We start from the raw sequence: 27,972 nt of genomic DNA on the forward strand, positions 1-27,972 counted from the left end.
GCTGGGATCAGGTGTGGTGGCTCATGTCTGTAATCCTAGCACTTTGGGAGGCTGAGGCAGGCAGATCACTTTAGCTCAGGAGTTTGAGACCAGCCTGGGCAACATGGTGAAACCCCATCTCTACAAAATAAATACAAAAATAAGCTGGGTGTGGTGGCATGCACCTGTAGCCCCAGCTACCTGGCGGGCCAAGGCGGGAGGGTAACTTGAGCCCAGGAGATCAAGGCTGCAATGATGGTATTCATGCCACTGCACTCCAGGTTGGGTGACAAAATGAGACCCTATCTCAGAAAGGAAGGAAAGAAGGAAGGAAATAAATTAGCTGGGTGTGGTAGCATACACCTATAGTCCCAGCTACTCAAGGAGGCTGAGGCAGGAGGATCACTTGAGCCCAGGAGTTTGAAGCTGCAGTGAGCTATGATTGCACCACCACACTCCAGCATGGGAAACAGGGAGAGATCCTGTCTCAAAAAAAAAAAAAAAAAAAAAAGTCCTTCTTAATCAAAGAAGTACAAATTATTTACCAAAACTGGTTAAGATTTTTAGAAAAATAGTACTCAGGGCTAACAAAGATATAGTAAATAGATATTGTCATATAGTACCACTGAAGTGAGTCATTGTAGAAGACAATATCACAATATGTATCAAAACAGGTCAAAATGGTTATATCCTTTGCCTTCATAATTTCACTTCTAATAATATCACTCAAGAAAAATAATCTGACACTTGCACAATGAGATACAAAAGAAACAAAATGTTCATTCATTAAAAACAAATATAAGAAAATGGAGACAATCTAAATATACACATTTATAATATGGGATTGGTTAAATAAGTAATAATATATCTACATAATGGAATGATAACAAGCCATTTAAAATATGTTTTTTGAAAATAGTCATAACATAATGGCACATACCCAAGATTTATTGATAAATAAACAGAAAAAAAACACAAGAAATTGAGATAAACATTATATGTACATGTACATGTATATATGTTCATATGTAGAGGGAGAAAATTAAGCATATACACAGACATAAGCAGAAGAGGAGAAGGGAAGAGAGAGACAGAGAGAAAGGTACTCTAATGAGAGACATACATCAAAACTTAAAGGGAGCTTTCTTTGGCTGGAGCAATTATGGGTGATTTTTAATTTCTTCTTGAGTTACTTCTTTTGTGCTTTTCCATACTTTCCAATATTTCTGTAATATTAAGTGGGGAGAAAAGAGAAAATACATAAAATCCTAATGGTAGTTATTTACTTCATGCATTGGGATTATAAGTAACATGATTTCCTTCTTCCTGGGTTCCTGTGAGTCCAAATTGATTCTTTGAGTCAACAAATATTTACTGAGTGTTGTATATTTGGGAACTGTTCAAAACACTGGGCACAGGAGTAAACACAGTAGGAAAAAAATCTGTGTCTTTATGAAGCTTATACAGTAGTAGAGAGAGAAAGACAACATTAATAAGACAAATCTATCATATGTCACCTGGTGATGAGTACTGTAGAGGAAAAATGGTAAGAGGAGAACAGGAAGTAGGGGGGCAGAGGTTACAATTTTAACCAAGCGGTGAGGGCTGCTTTCATGGAGAAATGGTACTGGAGAAACGACTTGAAGCAGGGACATGCGTGGCTAGCTGATGGAACAGCATCCAGGCCCAGGGAACAGTATGTGCAAAAGCCCTGCAGTGGGAGTGGGCCTAGCCTGTCTAGGGAATGACAAAGTGGTGAGTTTCCTCAAGGGGAATGATATGGTTTAGATCTGTGTCACACCCAAATCTCACACTGAGATGTAATCTCCAGTGTTGGAGGTGGGGCCTATTGGGAGGTGTGTGGGTCAAGTGTGGATCATGGGGACAGATCCCTCATGGCTTCATGCTGTCCTCAAGACAGTGAATGAGTTCTCATGAGATCTGATTGTTTAAAAATGTGTGGCATCTTCTCTCTCTCTGGTTCCTGCTCTTGCTGTATGACCCACTTAATCCTCCTTCGCCTTCTGCCATAAGTAAAAGCTTCCTGCGGTCTCTCCAGAAGTGGGGCAGATGCCAGTGCCATGCTCGTACAGCCTGCAGAACTGTGAGCCAATTAAACCTATTTTCTTTACAAATTACCCGGCCTCAGGTTTTTTTTTTGTTTTTTGTTTTTTGTTTTTTGGTGGAGTCTCCCTCTGTTGCCCAGGCTGGAGTGGAGTGGCGCGATCTCAGCTTACTGCAACCTCCGCCTCCTGGGTTCAAGCAATTCTCTGCCTCAGCCTCCTGAGTAGCTGGGATTACAGGTGCCCGCCACCATGCCTGGCTAATTTTTATATTTTTAGTAGAGACGGGGTTTCACCATCTTGTCCAGGCTGGTCTTGAACTCCTGACCTCGTGATTCACCCATCTCAGCCTCCGGGAGTGCTGGGATTACAGGTGTGAGCCACCGCGCCCAGCCCAGGTATTTCTTTATAGCAATGCAAGAATGGCCTGAGACAGGGAGTAAGAAAGAGGTAGAAGAGGGAACAGGATTCTAAAGCACGTAGATCAATAGAAAGTCTCACGTTTTCCCCCAGTCCGGCGAGGTGTAAGCTTTGATCAAAGGCCTTACAAGATTTCACTTTTTTTTTTTTTTTTTGAGACGGAGTCTCGCTCTGTCACCCAGGCTGGAGTGCAGTGGCGCGATCTCAACTCACTGCAACCTCCGCCTCCCGGGTTCACGTCATTATCCTGCCTCAGCCTCCCTAGTAGCTGGGACTACAGGCGCCTGCCACCAGGCCCGGCTAATTTTTTGTATTTTTTAGTAGAGAGGGGGTTTCACCGTGTTAGCCAGGATGGTCTGGATCTCCTGACCTCGTGATCCACCGGCTTCAGCCTCCCAAAGTGCTGGGATTACAGGCGTGAGCCACTGCACCCAGCCAAGATTTCAGTTTTTAACAGGATCCCACTGGCTGTTCTGATGAGAAAGAAGGGTAGGGGTGGAGCACAAGAGGAGAAGGGGGAAGAGTTGGAACTATTACAATAATAATCCAGGCAAAAAGATTACAGACAAGTCCAGGCCTGGGGACTTGGCACACAATAGTCGTTCAAATGATTCAATGTCATTGTCAAATGAAATAAATCATATTATTCAAATGAAATAAATCATCTAATATGATCTAATATGATTTATCATCTAATATGATTTATTTCATCTAATATGATTTATTTTACACACTCTCTCTTTTTTTTTTTTGATACAGGGCCTTGCTCTATTGCCCAGGCTGAAGTACAGTGGCCTCTCAGGCTCAAACAACCCTCCCACCTCAGCCTCTCAAGTAGCTGGGACTACAGGTGCAAGCTATCACACATGGCCAATTGTGTTTTGTAAGATGAGGTCTCACTATGTTGCCCAGGATGCATGGCTCCTTATTCTTCACATAGTAATTTTCAGGTCATGCCATTGATTTCATTAGGGCTCCCTAGTTTACTACTCCTATTCTGCTCTTACTGGGGTATCCCCCCAACTCTGCATCACAAAACGTTCTTTACATATCCCACTAGTAAATGGATGTCTGCTCCAGGATTGCATCAAATCAACTGAAAACACATGCAGGGCTTCCCTTCATTATTTCTCAAACCACTGGCATTTCTATTCTACTATATTGCCAACACATATCTTATGTGATTAAATTTTCCATTTACTAGGTAGTACTCAAGTTTTAAAATGTTTGCCTAATCTCCTTATTATTTTCATTTGGTTAGCTATTTTTTTATTTTGTATTTTCGCTTTTTAGTTCAACTCCCACAACAAAAAAAGGATCCCCCTGCCAAAGGACATACAAATCCACTTGGTGAAAGCATAACTCAAAATTCAGCTGTTGAGTACAAACAGATGTCAACATTAGGATATATATGGGAATAAAATATTAGTGTGTAATATTTATAAGAATTAATAATCATGTATTATATATTTCAAAATAGCTGGGAAACAGGGTTTTTAATTAATTAATTAATTAATTAATTATTTTTGAGGCAGGTTCTTCTTCTGTTGCCCAGGCTGGAGTGCAGTGGTACAATCACAGATCACTGCAGCCTCGACCTCCTGGGATCAAGCCATCCTCCTGCCTCAGCCTGCCAAATAGCTGGGACTACAGGTGCATACCACCAGGCCTGGCTAATTTTTTGATTGTTTTGTGGAGACGAGGTCTCACTATGTTCCCCAGGCTGGTCTTGAACTCCTGGGCTCAAGTGATCCACTGGTCTCGGCTTCGCAAAGTGCTTGGATTATAGGCACAAGCCACTGTGCCCTGCTGAAGAGAGGTTTTTTAATGTCCTCATCACAAAGAAATAATAAATGTTTAAGCTGATTAATATGCTAATTTCCCTGATTTTATCATGATACAATGCATGTGTGTACCAAAGCATCACCTTGTACCTCGTAAATATGTACAATAATCATGTATCAATCATAAATGAACAAATAAAAATAAATAAAAAATCCTAACCACCATCACTCCATATGGAGAAAAGGAAACATTCAAATAAAATGTTGAAAAGTCCAAAGCAGAGGCACAGTGTGAAATTACAGACCTTAGTTATTTTATAGAAGGGCAAAAATTATATTAGCTTAGCAAAAAGTTGTTGTTGCTGGGCCAGAATTCCACCCCACTTATTTTGACTGAGGACGTATATATGAAGCAAACTACAGCAAAACCCAAATGAAATGTCATAGCCCAGGCCACTAAAGGAACAAATGGTACCAGCCACCGCAAAAACATGCCAAATTGTAAAGACCATCAATGTTAGGAAGAAACTGCATCAACTAAGGAGCAAAATAACCAGCTAACATCATAATGACAGGATCAAATTCACACATAACAATATTCACCTTAAATGTAAATGGGCTAAATGCTCCAATTAAAAGACACAGACTGGCAAATGGATAAAGAGTCAACACACATCAGTGTGCTGCGGGTATTCAGGAGACCCATCTCACGTGCAGAGACACACATAGGCTCAAAATAAAGGGATGGAGGAAGATCTACCAAGAAAATGGAAAACAAAAAAAGGCAGGGGTTGCAATCCTAGTCTCTGATAAAACAGACTTTAAACCAACAAAGATCAAAAGAGACAAAGAAGGCCATTACATAATGGTAAAGGGATCAATTCAACAAGAAGAGCTAACTATCCTAAATATATAGGCACCCAATACAGGAGCACCCAGATTCATAAAGCAACTCCTTAGAGACCTACAAAGAGACTCAGACTTCCACACAATAATAATGGGAGACTTTAACACCGCAATGTCAACATTAAACAAATCAATGAGACAGAAAGTTAACAAGGATATCCAGGAATTGAACTCAGCTCTGCACCAAGCAGACCTAATAGACATCTACAGAACTCTCCACCCCAAATCAACAGAATATACATTCTTCTCAGCACCACATCGCACTTATTCCAAAACTGACCACATAGTTGGAAGTAAAGCACTCCTCAGCAAATGTAAAACAACAGAAGTTATAACAAACTGTCTCTCAGACCACAGTGCAATCAAACGAGAACTCAGGATTAAGAAACTCACTCAAAACCGCTCAACTACATGGAAAATGAACAACCTGCTCCTGAATGACTACTGGGTACATAATGAAATGAAGGCAGAAATAAAGATGTTCTTTGAAACCAATGAGAACAAAGACACAACATACAAGAATCTCTCGGACACATTTAAAGCAGTGTGTAGAGGGAAATTTATAGCACTAAATGCCCACAAGAGAAAGCAGGAAAGATCTAAAACTGACGCCCTAACATCACAATTAAAAGAACTAGAGAAGCAAGAGCAAACACATTGAAAAGCCAGCAGAAGGCAAAAAAAAAACTAAGATCAGAGCAGAACTGAAGGAGATAGAGACATAAAAAACCCTTCAAAAAATCAATGAATCCAGGAGCTGGTTTTTTGAAAAGATCAACAAAATTGATAGACCACTAGCAAGACTAATAAAGAAGAAAAGAGAGAAGAATCAAATAGACACAATAAAAAATGATAAAGGGGATATCACTGATCCCACAGAAATACAAACTACCACCACAGAATACTATAAACACCTCTACGCAAATAAACTAGAAAATCTAGAAGAAATGGATAAATTCCTGGACACATACACCCTCCCAAGACTAAACCAGGAAGAAGTGGAATCCCTGAATAGACCAATAACAGGCTCTGAATTTGAGGCAATAATTAATAGCCTACCAACCAAAAAAAGTCCAGGACCAGATGGATTCACAGCCGAATTCTACCAGAGGTACAAGGAGGAGCTGGTACCATTCCTTCTGAAACTATTCCAATCAATAGATAAAGAGGGAATCCTCCCTAACTCATTTTATGATGCCAGCATCATCCTGATACCGAAGCCTGGCAGAGACACACACACAAAAAAGAGGGTTTTAGACCAATATCCCTGATGAACATCGATGCAAAAATCCTCAGTAAAATACTGGCAAACTGAATCCAGCAGCACATCAAAAAGCTTATCCACCATGATCAAGTGGGCTTCATCCCTGGGATGCAAGGCTGGTTCAACATACGCAAATCAATAAACGTAATCCAGCATATAAACAGAACCAATGATAAAAACCACATGATTATCTCAATAGATCCAGAAGAGGCCTTTGACAAAATTCAACAGTCCTTCATGCTAAAAACTCTCAATAAATTAGGTATTGATGGGACCTATCTCAAAATAATAAGAGCTATCTATGACAAACCCACAGCCAATATCATACTGAATGGGCAAAACCTGGAAGCATTCCCTTTGAAAACTGGCACAAGACAGGGATGCCCTCTCTCACCACTCCTATTCAACATAGTGTTGGAAGTTCTGGCCAGGGCAATCAGGTGGGAGAAAGAAATAAAGGGTATTCAATTAGGAAAAGAGGAAGTCAAATTGTCCCCGTTTGCAGATGATATGACTGGATATTTAGAAAACCCCATCGTCTCAGCCCAAAGTCTCCTTAAGCTGATAAGCAACATCAGCAAAGTCTCAGGATACAAAATCAATGTGCAAAAATCACAAGCATTCCTATACACCAATAACAAGCAAACAGAGAGCCAAATCATGAGTGAACTCCCATTCACAATTGCTTCAAAGAGAATAAAATACCTAGGAATCCAACTTACAAGGGATGTGAAGGACCTCTTCAAGGAGAACTACAAACCACTGCTCAACAAAATAAAAGAGGACACAAACAAATGGAAGAACATTCCATGCTCATGAATAGGAAGAATCAATATCATGAAAATGGCCACACTGCCCAAGGTAATTTATATATTCAATGCCATCCCCATCAAGCTACCACTGGCTTTCTTCACAGAACTGGAAAAAACTACTTTCAAGTTCATATGGAAGCAAAAAAGAGCCTGCATTGCCAAGACAATCCTAAGCCAAAAGAACAAAGCTGGAGGCATCACGCTACCTGACTTCAAACTATACTACAAGGCTACAGTCACCAAAACAGCATGGTACTGGTACCAAAACAGAGATATAGACCAATGGAACAGAACGGAGCTCTCAGAAATAATACCCCACATCTACAACCATCTGATCTTTGACAAACCTGACAAAAACAAGAAATGGGGAAAGGATTCCCTATTTAATAAATGGTGCTGGGAAAACTGGCTAGCCACATGTGGAAAGCTGAAACTGGATCCCTTCCTTACACCTTATACAAAAATTAATTCAAGATGGATTAAAGACTTACATGTTAGACCTAAAACCATAAAAACCCTAGAAGAAAACCTAAGCAATACCATTCAGGACACAGGCACGGGCAAGGACTTCATGGCTAAAACACCAAAAGCAATGGCAACAGAAGCCAAAATTGACAAATGGGATCTAATTAAACTCAAGAGCTTCTGCACAGCAAAAGAAACTACCATCAGAGTGAACAGGCAATCTACAGAATGGGAGAAAATTTTTTCAATCTACTCATCTGACAAAGGGCTAATATCCAGAATCTACAAAGAACTCAAACAAATTTACCAGAAAAAACAAACAACCCCATCAACAAGTGGGTGAAGGATATGAACAGACGTTTCTCAAAAGAAGACATTTATGCAGCCAACAGACACATGAAAAAATGCTCATCATCACTGGCCATCAGAGAAATGCAAATCAAAACCACAATGAGATACCATCTCACACCAGTTAGAATGGTGATCATTAAAAAGTCAGGAAACAACAGATGCTGGAGAGGATGTGGAGAAATAGAAACACTTTTACATTGTTGGTGGGACTGTAAACTAGTTCAACCATTGTGGAAGACAGTGTGGCGATTCCTCAGGGATCTAGAACTAGAAATACCATTTGACCTAGTCATCCCATTACTGGGTATATACCCAAAGGATTATAAATCATACTGCTATAAAGACACATGCACACATATGTTTATTGCAGCACTATTCACAATAGCAAAGACTTGGAACCAACCCAAATGTCCATCAATGATAGACTGGATTAAGAAAATATGGCACATATACACCATGGAATACTATGCAGCCATAAAAAATGATGAGTTCATGTCCTTTGTAGGGACATGGATGAAGCTGGAAACCATGATTCTCAGCAAACTATTGCAAGAGCAAAAAACCAAACACCGCATATTCTCACTCATAGGTGGGAATTGAACAATGACAACACTTGGACATGGGAAGGGGGACATCACACACTGGGGCCTGTCATGGGGTGGGGGGAGGGGGGAGGGAAAACATTAGGAGATATACCTAATGTAAATGATGAGTTAATGGGTGCAGCACACCAACATGGCACATGTATACATGTGTAACAAACCTGCAGGTTGTGCACATGTACCCTAGAACTTAAAGTATAATTAAAAAAAAGAAAAGAATTATCTTATCCATTGTGGGCTTTATTTCTTAATTAAAGGAAGAATTTAACACAACTCAAGTAATTATCATACTTTCTTAATATTTGTTTAATGTAAAAGTCACTTAAGAATCTAATTTATGGGGAGAGATATCTCTGTGGTTTGTTTGTATATATGTGCACAGAGAATAAAGACTACTTAGAATAAAAAAAAGAAAGAAAGAAAAACTCCACCTATCTCCAGGGTTATGCTAAATTTTATCCAGAAAACTGTTTGGAATCAGCGTTCCTCATGTCAGGAGAATCATGATGCCTTTGGGAGTGGAGAAAATCCAAGCATGGATGACAATAGTACAGCCCCTATCAAAGCAACATTTGCTTTGACCTTACCTAAGCAAGGCCAGTTTCTCTATCTTTACTCACACCCCTTCAGCATTACTGTCACATACTGTTTCTGGTTCTCAAGTTCTCTCCTGTCAGTATCTCCACTTCATTGGCTAATTAATATTTTTTAGATATCACATTAACATGAGGTCCTAACACTGTCACCTCCACCAATGTCTTCTCTCTACTGACAGGCTCTTCCCTCCTAAGCTGTCTGCTCTACAGTAAATGGAAACACAAGCATCTTAGTTAAGAGAGATCAAAAAGAGGAACAAAAATTAAAGACTAAAAACCCCTCTTCTAAACATTGCTCCTTCTTTCCTGTTCACAGTCACAGTTCATTACTTAAACATTTCACTAAACTTTGGGACATGTGGAAAGTTGTCGATAATCCTTTCTAAAGCACAATTAAATATAAAAGCGGGCAAAATATTTTTACTAGGAAATACAACAGAACATCACTAATGGTAAAATTATTACCTTGGAACAGAGAAATTTTAAGGAGTGCTTCTAAAAGTAAATATCTTTTATAGTACTATATTATGAAGCTGAAGAAAATGTTTTATATCACAATAGACATTAATGATTCTTTCCTAACACTGAGACTTTCTGTTCCATGTGCACAAGCAGGTATTGGTAGAATTATCTTTATCATCACAGAAAATTCTCTAGCAAGAATACATATACAACTATATTAATTCAACAAGAATAGATTAAAGGGGTTTATATATGAGAACGTATAAAGACTCTAAGCAAAAAAGCAACGAAAATAAGTGTTGGTAAGGATGTGAAGAAACTGGCACCCTCAATACGTTGCTGGTGGGAATGTAAAATGGTGCAGCCACTGTAGAAAACAGTTTGGCATCTCCTCAAAAAGTTAAACATAGAGTTACCAAATGACCTGGCAATTCCACTCCTGGTCATATACCCAAGAGAGTTGATAACATATGTTCATGTACAAATGCACACAAATATTCATAGCAACATTATTCATACTAGCAAAAAGTGGGAACAACCTAAATGGCCATCAACTGAGTAGATAAATAAAATGTGGTATATCCATACAGTGGAATAGAATTCAGCCATTAAAAGGAATGAAGTACTAATATATGCTACAACATTGACGAAGCTTGGAAACATTATGCTAAGTGAAAGAAATCAGACACAAAATGTTTGTAGGATTCCATCTATATGAAATGTCCAGAATGAGCAAATCCATAAACACAGGAAGGAGATTAGTGGTTGGCTAGAGCTAGGGGAAGTGGGGAATTGAGAGTGACAGCTATCGGATATGGGGTTTCTTCTGTGGTGTTGAAAATGCTCCGAAATTAGTGGTGATGGTTGTACAACCTTGTGACTGTACTAGAAAAGCACTGAATTATACACTTTAAAATGATAAACTTCATGGTATATGAAGTATATCTTGATTTTAAAAAATATTTTTAAAAAGCAATAGAACAACTTCCCCCCAAAAGTAATATACTTTGATTGCATTTTAATTCAAAAACTCTAATGTCAAAAAAATCCCATAGGTATAACTACAAGACAAAAAAATGATGCAGGGTGATTTGAACAAACATAAAAGATGAATATATTTTTGTCATACAAAGAGCTTATTTAAAAACTTCTAGAAAAACACCAATACCAAAAAATGGGAAAAGGACATGAGATGATAATTTATATAGTAAATATAGACAGATATTAGTGATAGCAAAACACAATCTTATCAATAATCAAGAAAATGCTTATTATACTAATATATCATTTTTAACCCACTGATATAGTAAAGATTTTAAAAAATGATTCCAGCTTTCTTCTGCCCTAATGGAGGGAGATTAAATCAGTACATGCATTTCTGAAAAGCAATTTGGCACTGTACTGGGGCAGGGCACAAAAGATGAGTAGTACACAATTTGCTTTGAAGGAATTCAGGTTGACAGAGAGATACAGACACATAAACAAATCAATGCAATAATCTCTTAGGTGCTTCGAGCGAAATAAGAAGTTACAGTGAGGGCTCAAAGAAGGGAATGGTCAGGCCTTCCTGCTGGCAGAGGAAGAGGACCAGGAAAGATGCAAGCTGCTAAGAGCTCCATCCTGAAAGATGTGGTGGTGTAAGTCAGACTGGAAGAGACTTTCCCACACATTAAAATTCCTGTATGTGGTGGCTCCAGCTGGAGCCCAGGACATAAGGGGAGGGGTGGCACGAGGAGTTCGCAGAGGTCAGCTCAGAGGGGCCTCGCTTGGACTGGCTCACTCCATCCCAGAACTCAGAGCAAAGCCTAGCATTGGGTAGGGAAGCAATAAATATCAGTGAAATAATGAATAGTTTCTCTTCTTAAAGCAACATGGAGGACTGTTATCTCTCTTTCTCTGTATATATTTAAAATTTTCTACAATAAGAAGTAAATTGAATTATAATAACTAAAAGCAACTGGGAACCCCGGAATTCCTTCAGCAGATCAGATGTTTGCTTAGAAAGGGCACTCTAGTAACTGTAGAGAATCGATGGGAAGGAAGCCGACCTGGAAGAGACAGGCGAGGTGGCAGAGCAATAGTCCAGGCAATCAGTGTTGATGGCCTGCACCAGGGCAATGCTGCAGACGTGGAGAAACGCAGACCAGTGATGTTCTGGGGTAGAATCCACAAGTGGTGACTGGAGTGAGCAGTTAGGCTGGGGTCAGGGGTGATATCCTGCTGGTTTGAGTGACTGAGTGTACAGGAGAGTATGCCTTACATTCCTATCCAGGAAAGGAACATGAAGCTGCCTAGAGAAATACATGAGTTTGGGTTTGTCTTGCTTAGTATCAAGTAATTCTGAGCACCCAGGGAGAGATGATATATAGATAGTTCAATATAGAAAAATACATGTTGGTGAATTTCTACATATAATGGAGGCTATATATCTTTGTGGTTAAGTGCATAGGCTTTGGAGTCAGCCTGCCCAGGACTTGATTCCAGCTCTATCGTTTACTAGACTGGTGGCCCTCAGGAGGTCATTTCATCTCTCCAATACTCAGATTTCCTGGGGATAGTGCCAGCTACTTCATGAGATATCATGCACATAGCATGGTATTTAGCAGAGGAAGTATTGAGAAAAAGCAGCTCTATCTACACGACCTAAGTCTGGGGAATGGATCCAAGTGACGAGACAGGAAGAGCAAAAGCAAAGCCCTACACAGCAGCCACAGTAAAGAAAGGGACAGAACACAAGGAGTAGTGAAATAGGACAAGAAGAAATTGTCAAAGGAGTAAAGGGAGAATCAGGAGGGAGAGACATCGTAAACAAAAGGAATGAAAATTTCGAGATAAGACTTAGATCCCTATAAACTAATGTTAAAAGAAACCCTCCAAATTAGCATAAAAAGATGGTGAATAATGTGAATAGCAAATAAAAAGTCTGTAATTATATCATTCTACCTATCTATCCATATGCAAATATACAGAAAAATCTGGAAGTATGCACTCCAAACTGTTACCAGTAAATACTTCTGAGGAAGTAAATGGGCTTGGGGAAATAAAGGGGGAGGGGGTGGAACTATAACTTTTTACTTTTGTATTGTCTGAATTTTCTTTTCTTTTTTTTTTTTAGGGAACTTGCTTTTATGTATTACTGGTGTAATTCAAAAGTAAGTATTAAATATGAACAGAAAGTTGAAGTTATATAAGGAAAGAAAAGCTTTGGAAATTCATTGTTGACCCAGGTGACAACAGTTACAGTAGAGTAGGGACAAAACCCACCAGGAAGAGCTGGAGAGAGGAAGAGCTGCGTGCCTAGGAGAGCAACCGAACCATTTCTTCAAGAAGCCGGGCTGCATGTGCAAGAGAAGACAGTAGCTAGAGGAGTATTCAGTGCCAAGAAAAGGCTTTCATTTCTCTTATAAGACAGGAGAGATTTTTAGGAGATCCAAAAAATACAGGAAAAAAAGGTAAGGAGCGAGGAGTAAACAGACTGGAAATATAAGAGAGAAATGGAATAAGTAATGGAGCAAGAAATCAGAGAGAGATCTCAAAGTAGAAATTTGTCTTGAACCGGGGATGGTTCTCCTGGAGCAGGTAAAGAGAATCATGAGGATGGCTCCCTCCTGCAGGTGAGATGGTGTGCGCATGAGGACGGGGCACCTGCCCGGTGAGTGTAGGCAGAAGGTCTGACTGCCTTGTCAGCTGGATGCTAAATGTGCAAGACATGCACTTGAAACAAAAACACTGAGAAGTTGGAAAGACAGCTGACGAAAGTATTAACAAAGTATTAAAATAAGAAAATTCAAGCCCGACTTTTCCCTATAGAAAACAATTGTAACCATCAAATCAAGTGAAATATTTCACAGTTTAGTAGTTTAGTAGTATCCCTTCTCTTTCATGTTGCACTTTGTAGGCTGTAAAAGAAAAAAAAATGTTGAAGTATCTTTCATTGTGGCAAATATGAAGGCAAAGCCCTGACAGAATTTCTTAGCAAATAATAATAATAATACCTTAAATGAACAAAATCCACATTTTCATCTTTAAAGTAGTGACAGTTTTACTGTTACAGGAAGAATACAAATTATGGTGTTGGATTGCTTTAGGCTATAACATCACTGCCCATCTCTAATTTTTCTAGTCTTGTGATGTTGCTGTGACACATGAAACATTTTCAGCTTTTCTATGTCATCACTCTTCTCTGATTTGTGAGGGATTTCTCTCTGTGTGCATTCTCTAAAGGGCTGACTTTAAGGGGAGGATATGATATACACAGCAGCCTTTAGTGCTGTACAGATTTTTATACTACATACCTTGCTGCAAATTAAGCCTTTTTCCAAGGATGAGGCCACAAGCATTAGGTGCTGGGTGTTTGGTGCAGCTACCACACTGTGTGTGTGTGCATGTGTGTGTATTTTAAGGGAGAGAGAGAATGAACAACAGCTGTCTCAGACACATGTAATCAAAAAGACTAAACATTAAAAACAGATCCAAGAGGCTGCATTACAGCTTTCTTTACTGGAAAAGAGAATAAGGCTTAATTGAAAGGTTTAACTGGAAGATAAAGTCTCTCTGCTTGTCAAGTTGGAGACTGACAGGGTGAAACAAAGGGTTAGGTCAGGCCCTTGCCAAACACCATCTGACCGTGAGCTTTATGGAGTGGAAACATATCTTTTTGTAATTCTTTTTTCCTTTTGTATGCTCTGCCCTTAAAGGAAAACCTGTGATCTGCCTGCACAAGATACACCCTGAGGGGAGGGAAGAGAATCGAGGTGGAGATTTGAGCAGGTTCAGCTGAAGAAATCAGAAAGCGGGCAAAAGATAGTGGGACAGTTTCAAACACAGGACACACAAGCCATCTGCAGGGGGTGCAAAGCTACACACATTCAACAGTGCTCTGTGCTAGGCTCAACATTCCCAATATCTGTTTTCCCAATCCCTCCACCTTGGTAGAAACCCAAACTCTCCTCTCTCCTCAGGATACACCTTACTTCTCTATCAGCCCCCTGGATACTCATTCTCTCATACCCCACACGCCAAGGGATCAATTCAGTATCTCAGTTTCCTTCCTTTCCCAGCGATAATCATACTCTTCCAATTTCCAGCAGAAATTGCCCAACGTTTCCTGGCCAATGCTCATCATCTTTGCCCACAAACCTGTCCTCATTCATCATTTCTTCTCCCAGTGAGTGACACCGTCCAAGCTAGGGGCCTGAGAGATGTGTTAGATGCCACCCTAGTCTAATACTGCTCAAATCCAGATAGTCACAAAGTCCCTTGAAGTCTACCCCCTACATCTCTGGAGAACCTTCCTCGTTTCTTCCCAAATGTCATAGTCTAGGTCCTGTGCGTATTAGGCTTAGTCAAGGATGGGAAGACCCTTGGAAGATATACAACTGGATCCACGTCCAGGCCATGACTATCTCCTAACCGCTGATACTTTGCTTGGTCCATGTTCTAGCAGATGAAACATTGAAAAGTTGTCTTTTCAGCTAACAAGCCCTAAGGACTCACAATCAACCAGGTCAGTTTTTGATTGTCCTAGTGTCTACAACTAAATCAACCATGATGGACACATATGGACAAGAAAACAAAGAAGAAATATCAGGTTATTTTTTATGTCCAGAGTTCCATACTCAAGTAGCAACCACATAAAATAAGCATAGACTTAACTACTATGAAAAGGCTCTGGCCTCAACTCAACCAGACAAAAACAAGACTGGGTCTCGGTAGCAGCGTCCCCTGAACTAGTGCCATAACATGTGGTAAAATGATATCCTAAATGCGCCCGTGTTCTAGAAATACAGTATTGGCCAATGGTAAGCAAAACATTAAAATGAGCTTCTTGGACTGGTCAAAGCTTCAAAATGAAAAATGTTAATTCCAAAATGATTTTTTTTTCTGGGCCAGATCTAAAGGAGAAAACATGCAATGGGACATCCCAGAAAATGACCCTAAGATTCTCTGAAGGCAACATGGGGCAAGTAGATTCTGCTCTGAGATATGAAAGCCAACAGAACAATGTGATTTTCATAGCACACAAAGACAGCACACCCAGGCTGGTACTGAAAAGCCATCCCAGGAAAACAAAAGTAAATGAGAGAAGGGGTTCTGAGCAGTCTTTGTATCTAAGTGGCATCTACAGGAGGATTTGTAGCTCAGAAAAGAACATCTCATGCTAAACTAATCAAAAGTTTTGATTTTTTAAAAAAGGATCAATAAAACCATAAATATTGAGTATTTAAAACTTTTATATTAGAAAGGCAGCAGTACTGAATTAATGCCATCAGACTGTCTTTCGAGGGTGAAATGTTAAGTCAACCAACCACAATTAATTAATTGTGTTTTATTACAATGCCAAGCAAAAATGGCTGATCAATTCTTGCTCTGAATCAGCTTCATTAACTTTCCGGCTTTGTTCATACATGAACACAATCAAGGTGAATTTTGCAGATTCAAGTTTAAACCAAAAACTCAACTTAATCAAGCTTAGATCAAAAAGTTTTCTTCCCTGATTTAGAAAACAAAAATTTAAGAAATATCTCAATGCAAAACAGAAAATATAAAAACACAGTATAAAGCAGTCAGATTAAAAGAAATTATCAAAGAACCCAGTCCTAGGTCTCAAGTCAAGGGAAAAGCAAACCTAATAGACCAAAAAGTCAAAACATCAAGGAAAAAAGTCAATTATTAACCAAATCTTCAAATCTAAAAAGAAAAGAATTTTCACCATTGTATCATCTAAACCACTTAAGTGGTTTCTAAAGTCTGTCTCCTGACAAGATCACACATGCCCTGGTTTTGACTGTATGTCAAACACCACCAAATAATTACTGACTCAGTTTCCTGTAGATGACAAAATGCATTCCTGGGACAGAAAAAAAGATTTCTTACTTGGAATCTAATCATCTTTAAAGCAATTTGCATTATTTGTGTTTGGTTCACCAAGATATTTGCTTGACAACTACAAAGGCATTTGGGCTACTGATGGTGCCTGCTCTCCTGGAATGAAAAAGATAGGAAAACAGGCATGTTTTAAATTATGTATTTTAACTCCTAGGTAGAAAGGAATAGAGATTGTAGAAAGGAAAAGATTGTGTCTGGAAATGACCCAAGGGCTCTACCTTGCCAGCTTGATGCTTCTTTCATCTTTGAAGGCCTGACTTTCTTTCTACAGCAAGTCATTCTGCATTAGTCCTAAGTCTGGATCAAAACCCTCAAACAGAGAGCACCAAGAGCAAGGACGGCTGAACCATGTGCCGGGGTCATGATGACTCGTGGCAAGCTCTCCTGGGGTCCACATGGAGAGCAGCACTTAGTTGCCAGCCCCATGCATCTCAGAGAAAGAAAAGGAACTGAAATCTTTTGCAAATAACATCTTCTACTCTCAACCCTAGTCTCACATTAATCTACTTTCGTCTTTGAATGAGGAAAAGAAAAAAAAAATAGAACAAGAAAAGACTGTAGTGATAAAGAGGATAACGAAGATAAGTACAATATTGAACATTAGCTAAAGGTTCTGAAGTCCAAACCCAATTCAACTTGGGTTTGAATCCCAGATCTGCAGCTTAACAACTTTGTGTTAGAACTTGGCCAATCTGCCTGTCACAAATTTTTGTTTTCTCCTCTGTAAAATGGGGGTAATAATATCCTATTAGCTTATTGTGAAGAATAAAAAAAGATAAGTACATAAAACACTTGGCATACTGCTTGTCAGAGAAGGTGGTAAATATAAGTAGCTGAAGAGGGTGGGGAGAATAGAGGTGAGGAGAGGGAAGGGGAGGGCAGACTTTCAGAGAAAGCGTCAAGGGTTCAAAGAACAGCCTGAACTCACTCAGAATAAATACCTCATTGTGTGTGTGTTTTTTTTTAGATGGAGTCTTGCTCTCTCCCCCAGACTGGAGTGCAGTGGTGTGATCTTGGCTCACTGTATCCTCCAACTCCCAGGTTTGAGCAATTCTCCCGCCTCAGCCTCCCAAGTAGCCAGGACTACAGGCGTGTGCCACCATGCCCGGCTAATTTTTATATTTTTAGTAGAGACGGGGTTTCACCATGTTGGCCAGGCTGGTCTCAAACTCCTGGCCTCAGGTGATCTGCCCACTTCAGCCTCCCAAAGTGCTGGGATTACAGGCATGAGCCACTGTGCCCAGCCTAAATGCCTCATTCTTACAATCAAACTGAAGAAATCTCCTGATCACCTACTACATAATTAGCAATGCGCTTCACTCAGACATGAATGTGCCCCAATCTCTCTCCTCATTCTCAAGGTGTATACAATCCCACTCAGGAAACAGAAATCTAACACATTCACTATATTAAAAAAGTAATGATAACCAGAATTGCTAAATCGCCCATGTGCAGTACACAATGCAAGTGCTGCAGCCATTTGAAGAGGGCGCCAGTGAGGGCTGACTTGCAGGGAGATGTCTCAGGGCGGGAGTGGTAGAGGGAGGAACAGACAGATGGAGAAGGGAATGCTCATCAGGTGAAGAAAAAGAAAGCATGCCACAGCTAGAGTGTTGCCCCAAAATACCCAAGAGATGAGCAAGACAAGAGAGCAGGGAGTAGTGGAGCAACAGCCTGGATTAGGGAGTGGACAGGCAAAAAGCAAGAGCTTGAGAGCCATGGGAAACAAAACTGAACCAGGTTTAGGGATTGAATAGGAAAATAAGAGAGAGGGACCTGCCTTGTATCTCTTTCAGATTTCTAGTTCCCGTTTAAGACCCTGTACACACATTTCCACCTTCCTGATGTTTCTTAGGGGGAAGCGAAATCACAGTGTTCTATTTCTTTAAATAGAGGATGTCATCCCCTTCTTTTGATAACCGAGATGCACAGAGCAGGGTTTACAAATGTAGGCTAGGCTAGGGCCATATCCCAGCTCTGTGGCTTACTAGCTGTGTGACCTCAGGCAGGAAAACTAACTTTCCAGACCTCAGTTTCCTTATCTGCAGACAGGGGGGAGTTATAATGCCCCTCTTGCCAATTGTTGACAGAGTAAGTGAGTCAATACATTCAATACATTCTGTAATTGAAAAGCACATATAATAGTGCTTGGCACATAGGAAGAAATCCACAAAAGTGACTACTACTACTACTTATTATTATCATTGTATCTATTACCATTAATCTTTAGCTGGAATGTAGCCATGGAAATAATGATCTCACACATGACTAAGGAACAGGTACCAGGAGAAAACTCATCTTAGAGTTGCAAGTTCTTCCAAAACTACCACCAACAGTGATAACCCCAAAGCAGGTCCCAGACAATCAAGTACTACACAGGAAGACTGAGCCTATACCTGGCTTGGTGAATGGCCTCCATCCACTCTTTACCATCCTGCTCCTCCTCACAGCGCAGCTCCAGTGGCTTCTGACCTTCATGGCCAAAAAGAACAGTAAAGTAATACTGGAAAGAAAAAAAAACACAAAAAATTTAGCTCTATTTTTCAAGCACAACAGCATAATAACACAGTATTTGACTACAAAGGGTATATATTTACAAAATGCAACAGTGCTTATGCAAATTTTATTTCAAAATGTAACATTTCACTCTGGGTCCAGCTGGCAATGACTCTGCACCTAGATGATACCACAGACTGCATCTTAACACGCCTCAGTAAGGGTCAACCCTTAACACTCCTTTAATGTACCTTTCTATAATGTACAAAAAAGAATATTGCACAAGTTCGGCTATGCAGATAAATGAAAGGTAATATGATATTTTCCAAAAGGTTTTCCTTTTTTGTGGTGTGATAAAGCTGCAGGGATGCAGAAGTCTACATCACTGCACTAGCTAATTTTATTATCTGTTATATTCTATATCTATTCTCCATTCTGGGAAGCAATATGCCTACAATTATGCAGTCCAATTGCTGCCATTTGCCTCTTCTGCAACCCTAGCAGATGTCATCAATTGCTTATACCCCTGTTTTCCCAGAGGTAGCCTTGCAATTCTGTTCAACACAGTATTCCAGAATGCATACTTGACATGGGAAAGGAAATGTAATTGCCATCCTAGGGGTCAAGATGTGATCAGAATTTCTTTTGGTAGAGGTGTAACGTAAGTTATTGTTGGATGAAAGGAACTGGGCTCAAGTAGGGAAAAGACTGGCATTTATCATGGGTAAAATAATTTCTCTCATATAAGCCTTATTCATAATCACCAAAAACTGGAAACAACCTAAATATCCTTTAATCGGTGAGTGAATAAATAAATGCAATTCATCCAAACAATGGAATACTACTCAGCAATAAAAAAAGAATTCTTGATAAAAGCAACAACATGGAGCAAAAGCATCAGGTTGAATAGAAAAGTCAGTCTCAAAAGGTTACATACTATATATGATTCTTGTTGTGTGATATTCGTAAAATAGGGATAGAGAACAGATCAGGGGTTTCTGGAGGTCAGGGGTGGGAGTGTGTGACCATAAAGGAATCGCATGAGGGAGCTTACGCAGTGATAAAATGGTGCTGCATACTGATTATGGAGGTTACGCAAATCCAAGCATGTGTTTACATTCATAGAACTGTGCACCAAAAAAGGGACAATTTTATACTATAAATACGAAGATAAAAATTTGTAAATGGCTTCTCAGGATTCCACAACAGAGATAATCATATAACCAAGATTCAAAGACTCCCAAACTCATGCTAGTTTACTAACCCACTCCATGTTCCAGCAAAGACAGACATGGAATGGGGAACTTTACAACAAGCAGAGTCCTCAGATCACAGTTCTAAAACAGAAATTTTTTACAATCAGCTTGGAATAATCTATGTTAAGATGTGGAGAATTCTCATGTCAAATACGCAGAAATATATATGTATATTGAGTTTAGAGTGTGCTTTGAATTAGACAAAGTGACAGATGTCTTGAGTTGAAGATGCATTGCCCTTCGACAATATTCACGAATAACAGTACACCCAATAGATCACGATCAGTCAGTACAATCTCAGATTTTTTTTTTTTTTTTTTTTTTTTTTGAGATGGAGTCTTGCTCTGTCTCTCAGGCTGGAGTGCAGTGGTGTGATCTTGGCTCACTGCAACCTCCATCTCCCTGGTTCAAGTGATTCTCCTGCCTCAGCCTCCTGAGTAGCTAGGATTACAGGCATGTGCCACCACGCCTGGCTACTTTTTGTATTTTTGGTAGAGACGAAGTTTCACCATGTTGGTCAGGCTGGTCTTGAACTTCTGACCTGGTGATCTGCCCACCTCAGCCTCCCAAAGTGCTGGGATTACAGGCGTGAGCCGCTGTGCCTGGCCAATCTCAGACATTTTTAAGTCGTAATTGAACACCTGGGCTATCTGAAGATATGCTCTAGCCTATAAAGTTTCAAAATGCTTTAAAAAAAGGCACTAGATCCGGAAAAACTAATAGTGCTTCCAGAGTTAATGCTCATCTCTACCCCATTTTATTTCCAAGCCCCTTAGGATATGTCCTCTCCAAGTTCCTAACCACTGTGAACCAAAGTATGGCAAAGCAGTAAACCAAGCTGAGGGAAAATCCCAAACTGGGTGAAACATACATCAAGCTAAAGCAGGGGGAGAAAAAAGGAATCCTCAGGTGTAGAAACAAAAATGAGAGGCAAAGCCATAGCAAAAAGCACAGGAACCAAGGTTCTAACATCCAAGGGGGTGGGGGCCTTGGCCCCCATGGTCTTGGCCCTGTGCAGGGCACCAAGTTGGAGCTAAGATCCATGCATAACATCAGGACATATGAAGCGTTACCACCTGCGTGTAACAGAGACTAGAAAAACTCTCCCCCATATCTACCATACACCAGGATGATTTCCAAATGCATCAGAAACGTTAATGCTCTATTGTATTGATAATTATTACAACAATATCAAATACTAGTTATAATATTACTATCAGTAGTAGTAAGACATTATAAAGTATCTTATTCCTCTTCTGCTTATTTCCCAACAATTCCATTTCCCTAATTGAGGAATAGTATCAAGTCATTTAAAAAAATAAATTAAGCATGGTGGCTCACACCTGTAATCGCACCACTTTTGGAGGCTGAGACAGGAGGATCGCTTGAGCCCAGGAGTTTGAGATCATCCTGGGAAATATAATGAAACCCTGTTTCTACAAAAATAAAAATGAAAACATTGGCTAGGCATGGTGGCATATGCCTATAGTCCCAGCTACTCAGGAGGCTGAGGTGGAAGGATTGCTTGAGCCCAGGAAGTCAAGGCTGCAGGGTGCAGTGAGCAGTAATTGGGCCACTGCAGTCTAGCCTGGGCAACAGAGCAAGACCCTGTCTCAAAACAAACAAACAAAAAAGTTAATGTAAAAAAAAATTAAGCCATATTAGTATTTTTTTAAATGAGTGAATGACACTATACCTCTGAATAGGACAAACTGTCCTAACTAGGACTCGAAATCCGGAAGCATTAAGACTAATGATTTGATTACACAAAAATAAAACACTTCTGCATAACAAAACTACTGTAAGCAATGCATAAAGACATGTGGGAAAAATATAAGCAATTTGTATAAAAAGGATAATATCATTAATAAATATAATCATGTGGTTTTTCTTCTTAGCCTATACATATGGTAAGTTATATTAATGGATTTACTAATATTTACAACCTCTATGGTTGTATTACTTTTATGTATAAAGGTCTATATAGTTCATAAGTTGAAAGATGCATATGCTCTATATTGTTTTTTCTTTTTTGATTGATGTTTATATTAATGAGAGCCAGTTTAAAATCCAATGTAATGGGGCACTTTACATTTTTTTCCATTTGTTCTGTCAGTTTTTGTTTTACATGTTTTAATGCATAATATAGATTATTGGGTGTGGACAAGTTTAGACCTGCTACACTTTCTAATGAATTAAATATTTTATTGATATAGTGGCCCTCTTTAGCCCAAATTATACATTTGGCATCATAGTCTAATTTTGTCTTTTGGTTAGTGTTTACTTATTATGTCTCTTCTATCACTTTATTTTTAATGTTCTCTTTTTATATTTTAGGCATATCCCTTTTAAATCACTTTTACAGTAACTCAATTTTAAAACATATTTTTGAAATAATTTTAAGCCTATCAGAAAGTTGGAAAAATCAAAATACAGTAAAATACTAGGAAATCTTTTAATATAACTTACCATATGAATAGGCTAAGGAGAAAAATTTTATTATCTAATTCTAAGGAAGAGTCAAATCCTGGTAAAAGTAAAACTTTAAAACTTTTAGAAAGTAATATAAGAGAATGTCTTTATGATCTTGGGATGGAAAAGTATTTGTTAAACAAGACACAAAGCCCAAATCATAAAAAAAGATTGAAAATGTTGATTGCATTAAAATGTAAAACTTTTATACAACAAATGATACCCATAAAAGTGAAAAGACAAGCCACAGATTTGAAAGACATACTTGCAACACATTTTACTGAAAAAAATTAGTGTCAAGAATATAGGCCGGGCACAGGGGCTCATGCTTGTAATCCCAGCAATTTGAGGCGCCAAGGCAGGAGGACTGCTTGAGTCCAGGAGCTTGAGACCAGCCTGGGCTACATGGCAAAGCCCCATCTCTACAGAAAATTTAAAAATTAGCCAGATATGGTGGCATGCACCTGTGGTCTCAGCTGCCTGGGAGGCTGAGGCAGGAGGACTGCTTGAGGCCAAGAGTTTGAGACTGCAGTTTGCCATGGTTCCACCACTGCACTTCAGCCTAGGCAACATAGAGAGACCCCATCTCTACAAAAAAAAAAAAAAAAAAAGCAAATATTTACAAATCAATATTTTTTTAAAACTCAATATAAATACAGGCAAAGGATATGAACACACCATACCCAGACGATGAGACAGAAATGATTAATAAATTTTAAAAGACATTTAATTGTACTCATAATCAGGGAAATGAAAACTGAAAAAAAAACCAGTTCATTCCCATTAGATGGACAGAAATTAAAACACCTGACAATACTGTTGACAAGGAGACAGCACTGGAAAGAATTATATACTATGGCTGCACAAATTGGCACAAGCCCTTTGGAAAGCAATTTGACAAAACCTGGCAAAGCTGATGATGCACATATCCTCTCGCCTTAGCAATATCACTCCTCCACATATACCATAAAGAAACAATCACATATTGGTACAAGTAAACATATTCACATTTTATAATTACAAAAAAACTGGAATCAATCTAAATGTCCACCAACAGGAGAAAGGATAAATACTACAAGGCATATCTGTATAATAATATATCATAAAGCAATTAAAATGAATAATTAGAGCTACAAGGAACAGCATAGATGAACCAACTCAATGTTGAGCAAAAAATGTTTCTGACTATATACAGTATGATATCATTTCCATAAGGCTTAAAACTATGCATATCAAGCTATTTAGTTTTAGATATGTATATAGTTAGAAAAATATAAAGAAGTACAAGGAAACATAAACATTAAACTGAAGATAATGGGTTTCTCTAGGGGAGAAAGGATAGCAAGAGGTTTCAAGGAGGGGTACATGGGATTTCAACTGAATTTTTCTTCTTAAAAAAAACCTTTTTATTTTGACTTTTTTTAATCTTCAAAAATGTTCCGAGAGCACAATAAAGACTTCACCTACGTGCACCTTTTAACATTTTTTGCCTCATTTGTAATCTCTTTCTCTCAATCATTTCACATAAACAATTTTGTATTGATCTTTTTATATCCCAGGTTGAGTGAAAGTACACAAATATTAAACTTTCTTTATATTTGTATCTTAACATTGTGTAATAAATTTAAAACAAATAACTAAAGATCCACACAAAGGGACATCATCATGAAATTTCAGAAGAGGACTGACAAAAAGAGGATCCTACAATCTTCCAGAGAGAGACAGAAAATAAAGAAGCCACATAAAAAGGATGTGAAATTAGGATAGCATTGAAGTTGCTGGAAGAAAGTAGAGCAACACCTTTAATATCATGAGGAAAAAATATATTCAACATAGAATTCTATATTCAACTAAACTACCAATCAAGTATTAGGGCAGAATACATATTTTTAACAGTTTGAAAAATATTCCTTGTAGAATCCTGATATGGTTTGGCTGTGTCCCCACCCAAATCTCATCTTGAATTGTAAGCTTCCATAATTCTCATGTGTTGTGTGGACCTGGTGAGAGATAATTGAATCATGGGGGTGGCTTCTCCCATACTGTTCTCATGATAGTGAATAATTCTCATGAGATCTGCTAGTTTTGTAAATGGGAGTTGCCGCACAAGCTCTCTCCTTTGTGACTGCTATGTAAGACATCCCTTTGCTCTTCCTTCATCTTCTGCCATGATTGTGAGGCTACCCCAGACACATGGAACTGTGAGTCCATTAAATCTCCTTTCTTTGTAAATTACCCAGTCTCAGGTATGTCTTTATTAGCAGCATGAGAACGAACTAATACAAATCCCTTCCTAAGGAAGTCCTTGTATGTATTCTTTTGCAAATAAAGGGATTAACTAAGAAATAGAAATACAGAGGGCTCAGGAAACTATGGTTCCAACACAGGAATGTAACATAGGAAAATCTCTGAATGACAGCTGTACAGAAGATCCAGATAGAAATCAGCCCAATTTGGACAAGATGGGAGTATCTAGAAAGGAAGCCACTAGGGATTAAAAAAAATTGATAAAATATCTGGAATAGGTATACAATGTCCTTAAGTATTTGGTGAAAAAATTATAGTTAAGAGTGGCACAGATATATTAAAATATTTATCAAAAAATAAGGACATACAAATAGAAAACTAAGCAAATTGGATGTGGGGGGTGGCAATTATTAATTCCAGGAAGAAAACATAAACTTATCTAGAAAAGTAAAAGTAAAAATAGTGTATATTATTTGGCTATGCAGTAAACAATATTTCCAATGATAGTGTTAATAACAATTAATTAATAACAATATTTCCATCATAGTGTTAATCAAAATTACTGATTTTACCAAAATTATTGATATAATTATATATACAGAACAGGAGAGTGGGAGGCAGAAGGTAAGAAGATGGCAGGAGGAAAATAGAGCTAAATCTGCAATGACTATAACAATTCACCAGGAAATATTTAAAATTCATAACCCAAGAAATACCTCTATAAGCATATTATTTTAAAATATGAAGGTAAGTACCAGGAAAAGAAAAAAGACCAAAATGAAAAACATTTGCCTCTAAATTATCCTTTTCATCTAAGTTTTCAAATTATTTTCTTTATAACATTTGTTGGTACATTTTCTCCACGTTTAATATTATTTGTGCCTTTTTAAAAAAATGGTAATTCTAAAAATGTCTTCTGAAATAAGTAGGACTTCTTGATTATTGTTGTTGTTTTTCTGTTTTATTAATTTCTTCTCCATATTCCTTTTTACATCTGTTATTTGGATATTTGTTCTGCGGTTCTAGCTTCTTGAATTCAGTGCTTGAGTTCTCAGCCACAATCTCTTCAAATATTACTAATTTGCCATGCCCCCTATTCTCTCTTTCTGTAACTCCCATAGGATGTATGTTTGAATCTTTCAATCCACTGTCTACATGCCTTAACAACACCTTTACATTCGTATTTTCCATTTCTTTATCTCTCTGTTCACTGTATTGAATTATCTAAGACTTTCTTCTAATTCACCAATTCTCTATTCAGCTGTATCTAGCATAAACTTAGCCAGTCTATTTTTTTTCTCCACAAATAAACAATTCCACTTTTAATAGAAAGAGGTTTATTTTTATGTTAGCCAGCTAAAGTACACATTCTCTGCTGTGAAGTCACTTTTAAAGCATGTTTAAGGGGTTAGAAGGGTCTAAAGGAGCATTTATAACTGGCTGTCTCATGCATTTATGTCCTGCTAACATCACCGTCCTCCAAATCCTTCTTTTTCCCAACCCAAGGAAAGGGCAAATTTTCACTGGTCCAGATTAGTGCTGAGTGATGACTTTTTTGGCATCCACACCAGAATCAGCTCAGTCTACCAGTTCAATTTCAGGTTCGCAGATCTGGGGGTGATGTTTTGGCTACTGACTTAAATGTGTTAATTTTTTAACACTCACCGGGTTGCCTTTTGAAGTTAACACCCTTTTTTTTTTTTTTTTTTTTAATTGATCATTCTTGGGTGTTTCTCGCAGAGGGGGATCTGGCAGGGTCACAGGACAATAGTGGAGGGAAGGTCAGCAGATAAACAAGTGAACAAAGGTCTCTGGTTTTCCTAGGCAGAGGACCCTGCGGCCTTCCGCAGTGTTTGTGTCCCTGGGTACTTGAGATTAGGGAGTGGTGATGACTCTTAACGAGCATGCTGCCTTCAAGCATCTGTTTAACAAAGCACATCTTGCACCACCCTTAATCCATTCAACCCTGAGTGGACATAGCACATGTTTCAGAGAGCACAGGGTTGGGGGCAAGGTCACAGATCAACATGATCCCAAGGCAGAAGAATTTTTCTTAGTACAGAACAAAATGAAAAGTCTCCCATGTCTACCTCTTTCTACACAGACACGGCAACCATCCGATTTCTCAATCTTTTCACCACCTTTCCCCCTTCTTTCTATTCCACAAAACCGCCATTGTCATCATGGCCCGTTCTCTCAATGAGCTGTTGGGTACACCTCCCAGACGGGGTGGTGGCCGGGCAGAGGGGCTCCTCACTTCCCAGTAGGGGCGGCCGGGGCAGAGGCGCCCCTCACCTCCCGGACGAGGTGGCTGGCCGGGCGGGGGGCTGACCCCCCACCTCCCTCCCGGACAGGACGGCTGGCCGGGCAGGGGGCTGACCCCCCCCACCTCCCTCCCGGACGCAGCGGCTGGCCGGGCGGGGGGCTGAGCCCCCCACCTCCCTCCCGGACAGGACAGCTGGCCGGGTGGGGGGGCTGACCCCCCCACCTCCCTCCCTGCCGGGGCGGCTGGCCGGGCAGAGGGGCTCCTCACTTCCCAGTAGGGGCGGCCGGGCAGAGGCGCCCCTCACCTCCCGGACGGGGTGGCTGGCCGGGTGGGGGGCTGACCCCCCCACCTCCCTCCCGGACAGGGCAGCTGGCCGGGCGGGGGGCTGACCCCCCAACCTCCCTCCCGGATGGGGCGGCTGGCCGGGCAGAGGGGCTCCTCACTTCCCAGTAGGGGCGGCCGGGCAGAGGCGCCCCTCACCTCCCGGACGGGGTGGCTGGCGGGGTGGGGGGCTGACCCCCCACCTCCCTCCCGGACAGGGCGGCTGGCCGGCCGGGGGGCTGACCCCCCTACCTCCCTCCCGGACGGGGCGGCTGGCCGGGCGGGGGGCTGAGCCCCCCACCTCCCTCCCGGACGGGGCAGC

At 39.8% G+C, this 27,972-nt stretch overlaps 1 protein-coding gene across 4 annotated transcripts in view; it reads right to left on the minus strand.

Annotated features, from left to right (window-relative positions):
* RASGRF2 (Ras protein specific guanine nucleotide releasing factor 2) overlaps positions 1-27,972 on the minus strand; it is a 278,649-nt gene that overhangs the window by 173,936 nt on the left and 76,741 nt on the right. For 3 of the 4 annotated variants that reach the window (XM_517672.9, XM_009448923.5, XM_009448924.5), the window contains exon 2: positions 18,989-19,095. In XM_517672.9, the coding sequence (XP_517672.2) occupies positions 18,989-19,095 (107 nt within the window). Of the gene's footprint in view, positions 1-18,988; positions 19,096-27,972 lie in introns of those variants that run through there. The other variant, XM_016953054.4, reaches the window with a different exon arrangement.

This window comes from Pan troglodytes, chromosome 4, assembly GCF_028858775.2.
Source record: "Pan troglodytes isolate AG18354 chromosome 4, NHGRI_mPanTro3-v2.0_pri, whole genome shotgun sequence".
Taxonomy (NCBI): Eukaryota; Metazoa; Chordata; class Mammalia; order Primates; family Hominidae; genus Pan; species Pan troglodytes.